This window comes from Kogia breviceps, chromosome 3, assembly GCF_026419965.1.
Source record: "Kogia breviceps isolate mKogBre1 chromosome 3, mKogBre1 haplotype 1, whole genome shotgun sequence".
Classification (NCBI taxonomy): domain Eukaryota; kingdom Metazoa; phylum Chordata; class Mammalia; order Artiodactyla; family Physeteridae; genus Kogia; species Kogia breviceps.
Genome location: NC_081312.1, coordinates 34,332,098 through 34,345,847, shown reverse-complemented (window position 1 = coordinate 34,345,847; position 13,750 = coordinate 34,332,098). Strand labels below are relative to the sequence as shown.

At 42.9% G+C, this 13,750-nt stretch overlaps 1 protein-coding gene across 3 annotated transcripts in view; it reads left to right on the top strand.

Moving 5' to 3' along the window:
- Nucleotides 1–13,750, top strand: part of ARG2 (arginase 2) — a 42,965-nt gene that overhangs the window by 26,364 nt on the left and 2,851 nt on the right. For all 3 annotated transcript variants that reach the window (XM_067028302.1, XM_067028301.1, XM_067028300.1), the window contains 5 exons: nucleotides 8,571–8,748; nucleotides 11,168–11,327; nucleotides 12,194–12,288; nucleotides 12,464–12,568; nucleotides 13,566–13,702. In XM_067028302.1, the coding sequence (XP_066884403.1) occupies nucleotides 8,571–8,748; nucleotides 11,168–11,327; nucleotides 12,194–12,288; nucleotides 12,464–12,568; nucleotides 13,566–13,702 (675 nt within the window). The remainder of the gene's footprint in view (nucleotides 1–8,570; nucleotides 8,749–11,167; nucleotides 11,328–12,193; nucleotides 12,289–12,463; nucleotides 12,569–13,565; nucleotides 13,703–13,750) is intronic.

Sequence of the window (13,750 nt, the reverse complement as noted above, 5' to 3'; positions counted from 1 at the left end):
CACCTAAAATAATTAATATCAAATACCAGTACTGGGGAAATATAATTTTAAAAAATCTCCCATCTGAGAACCTATCCACAAAGGTGGTAGAGAAGGAAAACAGTTTATTATTGAATAAGCATTAAATCGGGCGATCTGATAAAAGACTGCAAAGACTAATCTTACTCTTTTCTATAGCCAAGCAGGTGCAACACAATCCATGTTTTCGAGATTAATAACTAGTCCTCCAGTTAGAGGACTTTGATAGTTGACCTTTTGTCACATGTAGCTCATCCTAACTTTATCATGGAAATTGGAGTGATTACCAGTTAGCTGACTGGCTTTATCTGGAGGGGAAACAAACTTCTCAAATCTTAAAGCAGGGAGGTAGTTTTTTGGAAAATTGAAGCAAGGGGCCCACCACTCATACCCATAGAACTGGGAGGTTGGGGCCCTAGATGTTTGTATTTCAAAAAATGGTTCCTAAGTCCTTGAGGAAACATTCCTGGGTTGTGAGGCCTATTTAGTCATTATAAAGATTACGTACATGTGAAAAGGACAGAGAAAGAAATTCTGAAACACAAGGGAGGAGAGAAGTTTTTACCCTTACTTTCAACAGAGATAATTAAGTCTATTTTCAACTTGTATCTGCCCTTACACCAGTTAATGTTCACATTGCCCGACTGATTTACACTTTTTGTGTTTATTTTTTTTTTGCAGTTTGAGTTTGGATCCAAATAAGGTCTGTATTGTTATCTCTTAAGTCCTTTATAGGTCCCTCCTGTTTTCTTCCTTCTTCCTTGCAGTTGATCTGTAGCGGAAACTAGGTCATTTGTCTGTAGAATCTCTCAGCTTGTATTTTGCAGATCACATCCTTGTGGTATCCTATGACATGTTCTTTGTCCTCTGTATTTCCTGTCTACTGGTTATTGGATCTAGATCCTTGGTCAGATTCAGGTCCAGTTTTTTCTTTCTGGCAGTTCTGCTTCGTAGGTGGTGGTATACACTTCCATCAGAAGTGATGTCATCAGCCATTGAACACTGCCTAGATTTGAGCCATTAACTTGTTTCCACGTATTATCAACAGGATAGTCTCTAACACCCCAATCTCCACTCCCTTCCACTGTGGTTTCTCATCTCTGATGGTAGCAGAGCCAGAAAGCTGGAGGGCAAACCTTTTCTCTCTCCTCCACACCCCTCTAAGTATTGCTGGAATCTTGTCAGTTCTGTCTGCCTTGTCTTTACAGCCCCTCTGGGAGCTGCTCTTCTGCAGGCCAGGCCATTTTCCAGAGGCCACCAGATCACTAGATTAACAGTGCAGTTTTGCAGTTTTTTTTTTTTTTTTTGGCTGTGTTGGGTCTTCATTGCTTTGCACGGGCTTTTCTCTACTTGTGGCGAGTGGGGGCTACTCTTTGTTGCGGTGCACAGGCTACTTATTGCAGTGGCTTCTCGTTTTGGAGCACAGGTTCTAGGTGCGTGGGCTTCAGTAGTTGCAGCACGCCAGCGCAGTAGTTGCGGCACGCGGGACAGTGCAGATTTGATTTGTCGCCTCCTGACTTGAACCTTAGTAGCTCCCTGCTGCATTTAGGACCTGGGCCCTGCCCCCTCCTCCTTCCTCATCTCTCTGCAGTCCTCCCGGATGGACCCTGGGCATTGTTCTGTAGGGCTGAAAGTATTATGTACTTCTGCTTGGCAAGCCTTTCCCCTTTCTGGCTAAGACCTTCAGGATTCAGGTACTGATTCTTCTGAGAAGTCCCCTTGGCTCATCCTGGGTCTGAGTCAGCACCTTCCCCTGTTCCCACCACACCCTGTGCACAGCTGCGTCATTGCAGTTTGCACCGGCCTGTGCTTTCCCTGCCTGTCTTCTGACCAGGCTGTGAACTCCCTGAAGGCTGCAACCACGTGCACAGTGCGTGGGCTTTCTCTAGCTGAAGCAAGCGGGGGCTTCTCTTGTTGCGGAGCACGGGCTCTAGGCTCGCGGGCTTCAGTAGTTGTGGCATGCGGGCTCGGTAGTTGTGGCTCACGGGCTCTAGAGCACAGGCCCAGTAGTTGTGGCACACAGGCTTAGTTGCTCCGTGGCTGGCATGTGGGATCTTCCTGGACCAGGGCTCAAACCTGTGTCCTCTGCATTGGCAGGCGGATTCTTAACCACTGCACACCAGGGAAGTCCCCCAAGCTCTCTTAATAGTGAGGGTGTATTCCTATAATAGGTGTGGTAATGCTAGGATTTGAAGAGAAGAAAGCATCTTTTTGGCCCCCTCCTCCACCCCAAGAAGCCAGAACCACAGAATAGGAAAAGAAGTAGAAAATACCTTCCTGTGTGACCTGAGAACTGAGTCACAGCAGGGTGTGGCATTGTGGTTAGGGCTTTCAGAGAATTGGTGTTCCAAGTGAAATCGGCCATGCCTTTATATTCTTTTACAGGGAAAGTAGAAAATTTGAACTGTGTGTGACAGCTGGGCTCCTTAGGAGCTATTTCGATGAGAAATCAGTGGGCCTGTGTATGTTTGCTACTTCTCACCAAAAACTCTTGTTCTTATCCAAATGACATAGTCGTATTGCAAACAAGTTTTGGGAAGTCTTAGATTACACCATCTATTGCAAAGAAAACGGTAGGGTGGGGAGGAAAAAAAAATGCCTCATCTAGTTGAACTAATAATGTAACCCCTAGCAATGGGTAGGCTTTTCCTTGTTACCTCATTTCAATTCTTGTAACGACTGTGTGAGGTGGGACAAACTTAGAGACTGAACTTGGTTGGAAATCTTGACTCTTCTGGGAAGTTAGGAGCCAAAGGACAGGGATTCTTTCCTTCGCATCTGTTGTGGCCACTTGATCCACTGTGGCCACCTCCTCTCCTGTGTGCTCTGCTATCAGCCTGGAGTAGCGTGGAATGTGGTCTGGTTTGTTGAGGTTCCTTGGTGAAACTCACCAGGATGCTAGCCCAGGTATGGGGCAGGGAGCTACACATCTGGACTGGTTAACTGGCAGAGCTGTAGTCACTAGCCCTTTAAATCCTTTCTGGAACAAGGTGGAGGAGCATCAAGAATTTAAAGAAGAAAGATCACATATTCTGAAAAGCAGTATTTTAGCCCCGGGGATTGTCACTGTCTCTTCCCATGGTTAGATATTGGAGTAGCTTGAAGTTCTGTCAGCTTGTTAACAACAGATCTTTTTCTCAGAGAAGCTTAACAGTCTTGTTCTGAACGAGAGAAAGTGGTTCTGTCGCAGTGACCCGTGAAGCCCGAGGAACCCTCCTCTTACCTTTGCCCCTGCCTGTGCTGGAACCAGGCTGTCAGGGTGCCGTCAGCTGACAGTCTGCCCAAGAAAGCCTGAGTTGGCTCAGCATGGTCTTGGAGGTGCTTGGAGGGTTGACATGAGTTGGGTTCAGAGGGACATACATTACTAAGCCTATCCTCCGCAAGTGGTACACTGTTCTTCTTCGACAAGTTCAGATGTGGCTGGAGAACCAATTAGCAGGAAACATAAATGGCGTTGCAAGTCATCTCAGTTACATGTCTTGAGCCAAACTTTTGGGCTTGTTTTGTATTGGGGTTTTTTACTCAAGGATCACATTCAAGCAAAGGCATCTATTAACATCACCTCTGTATCAGCTGATCTTGAGGTAAACTCCAACAGATGTTAGATGGCCATGTCTGAAGAGACTGGCCTGGATGCCCGGGGTCACCTTCCATCCTCGAGCCCCTAGTGCCACTGTCCTTGGTCTTCCTCATCCATGGTCTTCACTGCCTCTGAGAACACCTCCTGTTGAACAGGAGAACTGAGTGGGGAGGAAGCGGGTGTGGAGAGGGTTGGTTGGAGCAGTCTTATGAGGGGCTTTGAAGACGTGAACTAGAACAAACAGGTGTACTCGTGTGATATGATTTCTTTCCCTAAAGCACCAAACTTATTTTGGAGGCTGGGTCTAAGGAAGCAAAGAGCTGATTCTTAGATACCCCAGGACACATGGTTCTTGAGGTTGTACAGCCTCTGGGAGTTAAATGCACTCAACAAAATTCAGACCCCTGCATTTTATTGGTGGTAGCCAAATGAGTTTACCTTATATAACAGTCTCTTCAAAGGTTATTACCCAAATCACATTTTAGGGATAAGAGAAATTCTGCTTACTTCAAATGACCTGAATTAACTGGCATGCCTTTCCTAGTTTAGACTTAGAGTACCCCACTGCAACTGTTTTCAATAGGCTGGTCGTCCAGGTACAACTTTGAGGGTCTAAGAATTAGCAGATGCCATCCTTTAAAAATACGGGGAACTCCCTTTCTTTTTTTTTTTTTTTTTTTGTGGTACGCGGGCCTCTCACTGTTGTGGCCTCTCCCGTTGCGGAGCACAGGCTCCGGACGCGCAGGCTCAGCGGCCATGGCTCACGGGCCCAGCCGCTCCGCGGCATATGGGATCTTCCCGGACCGGGGCACGAACCCGTGTTCCCTGCATTGGCAGGCGGATTCTCAATCACTGTGCCACCAGGGAAGCCCGGGGAACTCCCTTTCTGTGGGATGAAATCTGCTGTGTACAATATTTGAGTCTATAACTTTAAGAGCCACCATTGCTCTCTCAGCACCAAATGAGAGCTCAGAGTTTTTGTTTTTCTGCATGTTTCACTGACTTGTTATTCCTGACAAATCATAAACATTCATCCTATTCAAGGACAGTTTGAAAAACTGTACACTAATAGACTCTTAGCTTTTCTCCGAGTCTTATCTTCTGCCAGTGAGCTACCTGTGGCTTGGCAGACTCGCCTGTGTGTCAGCCCACCTCAAAACCCACCTCTCTTGACTTGCTGGGAGGCTTGGGAGCAGCTGGAGCTACCTGTAAGTGGAAGTCAGAGCAGCAGAGAGAATGGGCTACCTTATGCTATCAAAATGCCTGCTCATTCTTTTGTGAGTCTCTTACCAAAGGAGGATTCAGGCTTGCTCTAAACAGTTGGACCTATTTAACTTTGCTGAATTTCTTCCTCTAAAGTATGTGGATAATCATACCAGCAGAGGAAGTAAGGATTAGTAGCTATTGTAAAGCATCTAGCTAGCACTGTGTGGTGTGTGGAGAAAGACAGTTTTGTTCCTTTTCCTTCTTTCCTGTCACTGGCTTCTTTCAAGGATTCACTGGTGATGAGGGCCCTGAAATAGAAGTGCTGTCCACAGACACTGCTAATGTTAGATAGCGTTGTTTGGATTTCTTCCGGTTGCATCATTCTGTGGAAGCACTTGTGTTCTTGTTCCACTCCCGTGGAACCTGAGAGGCTTATCAAGGCCAAAAGTAACAACCAGGCCTAAAAGATCAGAGTAGTAGTCAGTGTGTTTTTATTACCAGCACTGGGGAGAGAAGCAGTGAGGTGGTGCCAGAGTATACAGAGCTTGACTTTTTCCCACTGCAAATGAAAAATGAAAGCCCTTTCCAGTCGGTTCCAAATCTGTTTGATATGAGAGCTTCCTTGGAAATTTCAGGTTTATTTCATCCTGCAATGCCTTCTAAAAGAGGAAAAGGCACCAATGAAATATTATGTCTCATCTGATTTAGACTTGCAGATGAGTTGACCTGAAGCACAAAAAGTATGAGAAAGGGACAGCTCTCTCCAGTATGACAGATATTCCATGTTATAATATTTGCTTTTTTCAGTATTATTCCAAGATTCTTTATGTGGAAATCAAACAGCAGAGTTGGAAGGCAGCTATGCTCACCACTATACCACCAACGCTGCACGAAACAGCAGAGTTGGGAGTCATATAAGGTGGGCCACTCAGGGCCTCTCAAGGTATTGATCCCTTCAGGGGGTCTGGCCCTCAGCTCTGTGGGTCCAGGAACAGAAGTCTTGAAGTGTGCAGAGTTTATCAGGCTTTCAGACCCAGAGACTCGTGCTAACCATGCTGTATAAGCCCAAATGCCCGTGTGTAGTTTCAGTGAGCAGAAATTTCTGGCATCCACTGTCAGGAAACCCTCCTGCTGGTATGAGGGCAACTGAGAAACTAAGTGAATAAGCAGAAGGCTGTTTGGTGAGCAAGGAATTGGAACCCACCATCCAGGCTGTGAATTAAGCTGGTGATTCACTCCACAGAGTTATATATATGTTTAATGACCAAAATACTTTTATGAAATTCAGTCTCTCTTCCATGGCGAGTGTTGCTGTAAGACTACCAAATTCTCTTAAGTTCCCTTTTTAAGCTTTCTGCAGCTTTATTCTGATAAGTAAATAATAGCCCAGTTTGTACTGTTTTCTGTCATACTTATCTAAGTCTACATCCTAGATTCCATGACTGGACTTAGCGTTCCCCAAGTTCTATCACTTAACCACCAGTTGATCACTTTAATTCCCGTGTATTTCTTATTGGTCATGGAAGGATTAAATGAGTTAGTCTTCAAAAATTAATATTAACATTATTATTCAATTAGATTATAAACCTTTTCTAATTATACACCTAATATAAAACGCCAGTCAAGCCATGGCGTCTTGTACCTAGAGATGCTGAGATAAACATGGATATGGAAGTTAAAACATCAAGTATAGGCACTGCCATTCAAATCTGTCCAGCTCAAGACTGTGTTGCAACAATGGCAAGACCTGATATTGACTTTAAAGTTAAAGCTTCATTTCTCTTAAATCTAAGTGTCCTTCCATATTTCAAGATTTGGTAAAGTACATAGTGATGTTACTTGTGGCTTTTTTCTTTTAAAAAGATTTTAAGAAGATTTTTATAGATGTTTTATTTATTTTTTCTCTTGGTTCTCAATGTCTTTGGCTTGTTTTCATATTCTTCTACCTTCAGCACCTTTCCTTGTTATTTAGTCATCCAGATCTTGGCGGTGATCCTTCGGTTGGGTTTAATGTTCCAGGCCATTGCTTCTCAAATCTCTATCAGAAGTTTGGCTTTGGATTGAGTTTGGGTTCAAGAGGTAAAGCTCAAACTGTACAATTTATATTCAAGATTGGTCTGTGCTAGTCTTAATACGAATCTTTAATACAAGTCTCTGCAAACAGTCAGATGTCTATACTGTGACCATTTGCCCCTCCCCTCAACATACCTGGATTCTAGTTTGAGAAACAGGCCCATAAGAATACAATCTATGCTAACGTTCTGTTTGCTCAAATCCTTTGGTTGTGTTGGATTATTTAGTCCTCACCCTAAATCCAACCAATTTATTGATATAAGTGGTTAAGATTGAATGTCTGGTACTTACACTAAAGATTAACATGTAGTGACTAATGTCATAATGTGCTGGAATATGTGAACCCCGGGTGGGAAAATATTACAGCTAACTGTCAGAATATACCACTAGTTCATTCTGTTCATTTGTTTTAAAGAGAAGTCTGTGCCTTTACTGGCCGAACCGGCTACTCAAGGTGGATGAAGCAGGAGGAGTGGGTGGCTCTGTGCTTCATAGGCTTGTAAGTGATAGAGAACTTGCCCAGGTAGTGGTCAATAATCTTGGGCTTGCTTTCCACCTGGGTGAAGGTCTTGCACGCCCACCATCTGGGCGGGATGATCTTCAGCACCTACGGCTTCTCTGGGCACTGTGCGGCTGCGTCACTGTGTCAACATGTCCAGTGCCTGTTCTAGGTGCTCACCAAAGAGGATGAACTTGCAGAAGGTCCACTGCTGCTTCTGCTGTACTTCTGCCATCTTGTTGGCTCCTTGGAGAGGACTCTTTTTTTTTTTTTTTTACTTATTTAGGCTGCACCAGGTCTTAGTTGCAGCACGTGGGATTATTGCTGTGGCATGTGGACTCCTTAGTTGCGGCATGCATGCAGAATCTAGTTCGCCCGCCAGGCATCGAACCCAGGCCCCCTGCACTGGGAGTGCAGAGTCTTACCCACTGCACCACCAGGGAGGTACCTTGGAGAGGACTCTTTAGTTCTTAAAGTGTCAGAATCAAGAGGGAATCATTGAGATACAAACCACAGAGTCAAGAATACACACTTTGCGGCAGACGGCCTGAATTTGGTTCCTGATTCTGGCACCTAGCAACTGTGTGACCTTGGGACCTTGCTTCAGTTCCCTCAGCTACAGAATGGCATACTATAGTTGCCTAATAGGATTGTTGTGAGTCTTAAGAATTTCTGTTGAGCAGCTGGAACAGTGTTTGGGATCTTGTAAGTAATAACTGTTAAAGCATCCGAAATTTAAGAAATATTTAGGTCCTCAGATTGGCCTTTTATTTTTTAAAAAAAGTTTGTAATGTGAAAATTCCTAAGTATGTTTCTTTGTCCTAAATTAACAATACTTAATTTTCTTAAAATCCTGCCAGTTCCTCTCGGTATTTTATTTTCACTCTGTAACTCAGGGATATCTGAGGTCTTACAAATTGCTACCAGTTTTGTGATTGTTAGGTTAAGTTAGTGAACGTTTCTGGGCTTTACTTTCTAAAACCCAGCTTCTTTACCTGCAAAATGGTGTTCCTAACAGGATCTACCCCACAAGATTGCTGGGAGGACTGAGAGAATCCTGCCACTGTCCTGTGACGTTTTGAGTTACCATGACAATAAGTATGATGTGTACTTTGTCAGTTATTATTTGTGGCCCAGGCCAGTAAGAGTTGTAATAACATATATTATAATTAATCTTGTCATCCCTGTTTCTAGGCTGCCACCTTAAAGACTTCGGAGACTTGAGTTTTACCCCAGTTCCCAAAGATGATCTCTATAATAACTTGATAGTGAATCCTCGCTCAGTGGGCCTTGCCAACCAGGAACTAGCGGAGGTGGTTAGTAGAGCAGTGTCAGGTGGCTACAGCTGTGTCACCGTGGGAGGAGACCACAGGTAAGCTGGGAGCCAGGGGTGGTGGAGGGGCTGGATTGCATCAGCCCATCAATTAGCTTCTTTGTCTCAGTTTCCGAGTAAAATACCCTTTCGAATTTTTAGGGTATAATGTGCATAGTATTTTCATGTCTAAGATCATGAACCACTGGAGAAAATATCACATAGTATAAGGACAAGTTCAGAGTTAAACTAAGCAAAGTTTTTAGACAGTATGTTTCATGCTTATTTCTTGGAAAGCTTTCTTAAAATTGTCTCATGACTTTCATTTTGGTTATTTAGGAGAATTGGAGGGATCTATTGATAGGCTGAATTGGGGCTTTTTTTTTTTTTTTTTTAAAGCATTTCTGCTAATAGGTTTGTTAGAAATGCCCCACTTGGCATGTGAATACATTCTCTACCCTCTACAGTATTGTATTAGCCTCCCTAGGTAGCTAATACATTAGATCCTTCCTCTCAGTGAATCAGCATGCACTTTATCGAGCACTGTTCTGATGAGTTCTCAAGCAGTGCTAAGGATTATGGGAAACTTGTGATCTATTAGGATTAAACGAAATAAATACACATGGAATGAAAAAAATATTGAATCCTACATCTCAGAAGGAAGAGATCAGTCTGGGCTAGAGTAGTCATATTTCACAAGGAAGTGTGATTTGAGCTAAGTAATGAAGATTTTTTTGGTAGAAAGAAAAATGGCATTGAAGCACTAGGAATATCAAGCACTTCATACATATTCTCAGTTAATCCTCAAAATAATGCCATGAGGCAGATACAATTTTATCTAATTCATTGCTGGGTACACTGAGGGACAGAGGTTAGCTAACTTACCCAAGGTCTTAGGGCCAGGAAGTAGAAGAGCTGGGATTCAAGTCCATTGTGACCTCTATGGGCAATTAAATTTTCTTTTGAGATCCACTCTAGCAACTTCCCCTGAGGTACTCAGAGAGCTTCTCAGATCACTTAACGGAACTGCAAATGCAGGTAGATTCCTCATCAGGAATAAAATTTTAAGTAGAATAAGAAAGTCAGTCACAGGTTCTCTACCGAAATTGATTAAATAACCCAAGGGTGGATCTCTTATCTCTTAGCTCAGTGCTCAAAGGTCATTTACTGTCTCTCTTCTGGTCAGCATACTATTTGGAGACTGCTTATTATTGTAATTATCATAATCCTTGGTTTTCCTTTTGTTTGTGTCTAGATTGCAGCTCTATCACTGCTCCCTGTTTCCTGTTCAGTGCTAAAACCTAGGCTGTCTGGAAGATTCTAGAAGGGAAGGGATGTGTGTATAACCTGAACAGCTGTTGAATATTTTAAAGGAAGAGACATTTTTAGGTCACTCAGCTCCCTTTAATAGTACAACATACACTACTGCTTTAATCGTCAAACCAACTCTGACTTAAACAGGCTAAGATTATTATCCCTATCTTATAGAAAGGGAAACTGCAGTCTAGAGAGGTTAGATGACTTGCCCTATTTCACACATTTCTTCCTAGAAAGACCCCCAATATTCTGACTTAATCCATGCTATCTCTCGAAAAGGTCCTATGTGGGACATGGAGCTTAAAATGCTACCTCAGGCTGTACTGATCAAGAAAGATGACTGTAGTTAGTTCCTAAGATGCTTAAGCTGCATTTCTCATCTATGTCAAATTCTCTGGTTCCTAGGAAGCTTGGGCAGCTTTCCAAGCACAATTTCATCAGCTATATTCCTACAGGTCAGACAGGACAGTTGGCTAATGCAAGCGGAGACCAAGGACAAGGAAAGCAAAAACCAGAAACACTTAATGATATTTGTATGCCATGCTAATGTATATAAGATAACATGGAAATAAACTTCTACTTTATTCAGTGATCTAATGAGGTCTTTAATTGGGTTGCCCTGTTAACTTTGATGTCTTTAAAAAAACTTTTGACTTCTTGTTTTAGGAAATATCACATAATCTTTCTAAACAGCTGTAATACTAATTTTTATCCTTAACAAGTTAACATAACTAATTCTTTAAAAGATCTCCCTAGTCTCTCAAGAGGTATTAAGTAGTATTAGTGAGCTGTTACATACAGTTCATATCATTTAACAGGATTTCATCTGTTGAACAAATATTTTGGGTCCTTTTCTGGGCCAAGGCTAATGGATCCAATTAAAGGGATTTGGGGGCAGCAATGACACCTGTCACACTACAAGGATAACCAGTTTAGACCCTTCCATCTCTCTCTCTCTCTCTCTCTCTCTCTCTCTCTCTCTCTCTCTCAAGTCTCGTCTTTGGGAACACAGTCCCACGGACTCTGTCTCATCCAAATCCAGCCTCAATCTAGGGTCTTGACTTTGCCCTGAGGACAAAGTGTGAGCTGTGTTGGCTAAAGATATTTGTTAGTGATGCTTGCCAAGCGGAAGGCCTTTAATATTATTGTTTCTTCTTTGCAGCCTGGCAATCGGTACCATTAGTGGGCACGCCCGGCACTGCCCAGACCTTTGTGTGGTCTGGGTTGATGCCCATGCTGACATCAATACACCCCTCACCACTTCATCTGGAAATCTCCACGGACAGCCAGTTTCATTTCTCCTCAAAGAACTACAGGACAAGGTTAGTGGGCTGAAATGAAGAGAACGTTTAACAGCTTGCAGGGGTTATCCTGGGGCTTTGAGAGTCTAGTTCAGTAACATTTCTGTAAAGGATGGGTTTATGGTGGCTGTAGTAATGCTTACCACTCCTTCATTTGTTCATCAAACATTATTTTGGACCAGAAAGCCTAGATGCTGGGGGCATAAAGATGACTAGGACATGGTCCCTGCTCTTAGGGGGGGATCGTAATCTCATAATAAAGGCATGTGGTGAGTGGGTAGTAACTCTAGTGATCTGATACACTTACAGCCGGAAGACTTCTTGGTAAGAACCTCCTAGGCCTCACTCTCAGACCCACTGGTCTAAAAGACAAGTAAAACCATGATTACCTCTAGATAATCTTTTCCCAGACTGTTCAGAAGACATGGGAGACCATGCTAGGTATAGACTAGAATCTGTGTATCTCTTCCCTCAGTGAGGGACCAAGTTAAACCAGGACAGTACAAAGGTTATTCACTAGGCAGAATTCACGTTTTGGCTGTTGGGGACTAGGTAACCCAGTTGCCATCTCAAGAACCAATCTGTAAACAATTCAGTAGTGTGCAAAGAGATGGAAAGGCCTAATCAGCGGTATTCCTGCTATTCAGGTAAGTTAATGAGAAACCAAGGCCACCTTGAGAGAAGGTATTTTATTCTTCTTCAGCTGTGTTCTTCAGCTGCCCTTCTGAATCACTTCCACTTCTATCAGTTCCTTCCCAGATCAAGTGTGTCTGCTGCTTTACCCATATACTGTGGGTAAGAGGAGAAAGCACACTGGGAAGCACATGGGGACTATCTTGATGAGACTAAGAATCCTTGATGAATCCTGTTCATTCCTCTCTTCATAGGTCCCACAACTCCCAGGATTTTCCTGGATCAAACCTTGTATCTCTTCCCCAAGTATTGTATACATTGGACTAAGAGATGTGGACCCTCCTGAACAGTAAGTTGATACATTAGAGTTGAGCTTTGGGCCTGTCCTGGCCACTAATGTTCCACTTGATGGGTTGTTTCTTGCCTTAACCTGTTGTAGGTCACTATGAAGATAACCCCCGCCCCCCCACATTTGATTAAAAATGCTCTTTAAACTAAGGCTTCCTTCCTTTGTATGTCGCCAGTTTTATTTTAAAGAATTATGATATCCAGTACTTTTCCATGAGAGACATAGATCGACTTGGTATCCGGAAGGTCATGGAACAGACATTTGATCTGCTGATTGGCAAGTAAGTAACTACAATGGATATCTACTTCTAGGTCCCAAAGGGAACAGGGCAGATTCTCAGTGGGCAGTACACTTTAGCCTGTCTCTTGAGGATTATGACCTTTCTTTTAAAATAAAAGCAAAACATGTACATATAAAAAAATTCAGATAATTCTGAAAGGGAGAGTATGAAATATAGGTCATATTTTTCTTCTGGGGTTGGGAGGGAAAACAGCTCTCATGAATTTCTCTTTCCATTTTTAATGCTTACCTTTCGAGAGGAGAAGCATTCAACTGTCCTCTTCCCCCCAGCCTCACTACTGCTTCATCTGAAAGTTTTATATTAAGCAAATCTTGGTAGTGTCGAAAGATGGGAGATGAATACTAATCAAATGCTAGTTAAGAGCATTTTCCCAGTGCTGAGTCTTCATTTCTGGGTGATTAATTGCCACCTTGGTAATTAATCCATTTTGGTAATTATGCCATTTCTTAAGCTGTTAAGAAGTGCAAATAATTTACTGTATAGGTATTTGCTGTATGTTAGCTTCAGCCATTGGACACCTGGGCTAAACAAGTTAGAAGCAGGAGATGGTAAGATTGCAAACATAAACTCAGAGTTAAGTTCAGAGCTGCTGTTATTCTCTCAGAGTATAACAGCAACTGCAACTGTAACCTAGATCAACCCAACTTAAACTAGAATCTGTCAGAACCCATGTCCTATGGAAGTAAGGAATTCCCCCTATTGATAGTTCTTAATGTAAGAGGCTCTGATGCCCAGGGTAAATCAGAAATACAAATTGGAGTTAGTCTGTCTGAGGCACACAGAACAGAGGGCAAAATTATGAAGTGGTGTGTAGGTATCTAACATACTCAATAACTTCCAGAAGAGGAAATCTGGAAATGTGCTATATTAACAAAGTACTAGGATTAACAGCAACAAAATCAAGGAGTTGCAACTGTAGGACGGATGAATGTCCAAGTACAGCCCAAATGACTGTTCTTATTCTACTCCTTTCAAGAAGACAAAGGCCAATCCATCTGAGTTTTGATATTGATGCATTTGACCCTACGCTGGCTCCAGCCACAGGAACCCCTGTTGTAGGGGGACTGACCTATCGAGAAGGCATGTATATTACTGAGGAAGTACACAATACAGGTAAGCAGTGATCAACCTGCTAACTACATAATATGCTGAAGCCTCTTG